This window comes from Chaetura pelagica, unplaced genomic scaffold (genome assembly GCF_000747805.2).
Source record: "Chaetura pelagica isolate M959 unplaced genomic scaffold, ChaPel_1.0 scaffold135, whole genome shotgun sequence".
In the NCBI taxonomy this organism is placed as follows: domain Eukaryota; kingdom Metazoa; phylum Chordata; class Aves; order Apodiformes; family Apodidae; genus Chaetura; species Chaetura pelagica.
In genome coordinates this window covers 1,353,612-1,354,003 of record NW_009953649.1, presented here as the reverse complement: position 1 = coordinate 1,354,003, position 392 = coordinate 1,353,612, and the positions used below count along the sequence as shown (strand labels likewise).

The 392-nt window shown below is 56.4% G+C and overlaps 1 protein-coding gene across 1 annotated transcript in view; it reads left to right on the top strand.

Moving 5' to 3' along the window:
- Window positions 1-247: 247 nt before the first annotated feature.
- The window catches only part of LOC104390797 (chromosome unknown open reading frame, human C6orf211), a 5,934-nt gene continuing 5,789 nt past the window's right edge, over window positions 248-392 (top strand). Inside the window, exon 1 of the mRNA XM_010000002.1 lies at window positions 248-366. Coding sequence (XP_009998304.1) covers window positions 248-366 — 119 coding nt within the window. The remainder of the gene's footprint in view (window positions 367-392) is intronic.

The following is a 392-nucleotide window of genomic DNA, read 5'->3' as shown; positions in this document are numbered from 1 at the left end:
GGTTGAGTTTTCAACTGTACAAGCTTACAGCATGCTGCAAGTAAGCAGTGATCACACAGACTAAATTCCACCCAGGAATCTTTGCACCAGATCGGCAGAAGCAGAGGCACCCAGACAGGGAGTGCAGAACAGAGCAACCCACGAGACAGGGGGAATTAAGCCCTACCAAAACCAGGCAGCAGATGCCACCTCCAAACAGCAGAAACAAGACTGCGCTTTAGCGTTCAACGCCTCTGACACCTGAAGTATGACCAGACACACTTTATCCACGCCCGGCGCCTTTCCAGCGGGAGGCCAGGCTCGCTACGGCAGTCATCAAGATGTACGACTAAACCCGGCCCGCTCCGCCGACGGGCGCACACAACGGCCCGACACGGCAGCCCCAAGTGCTG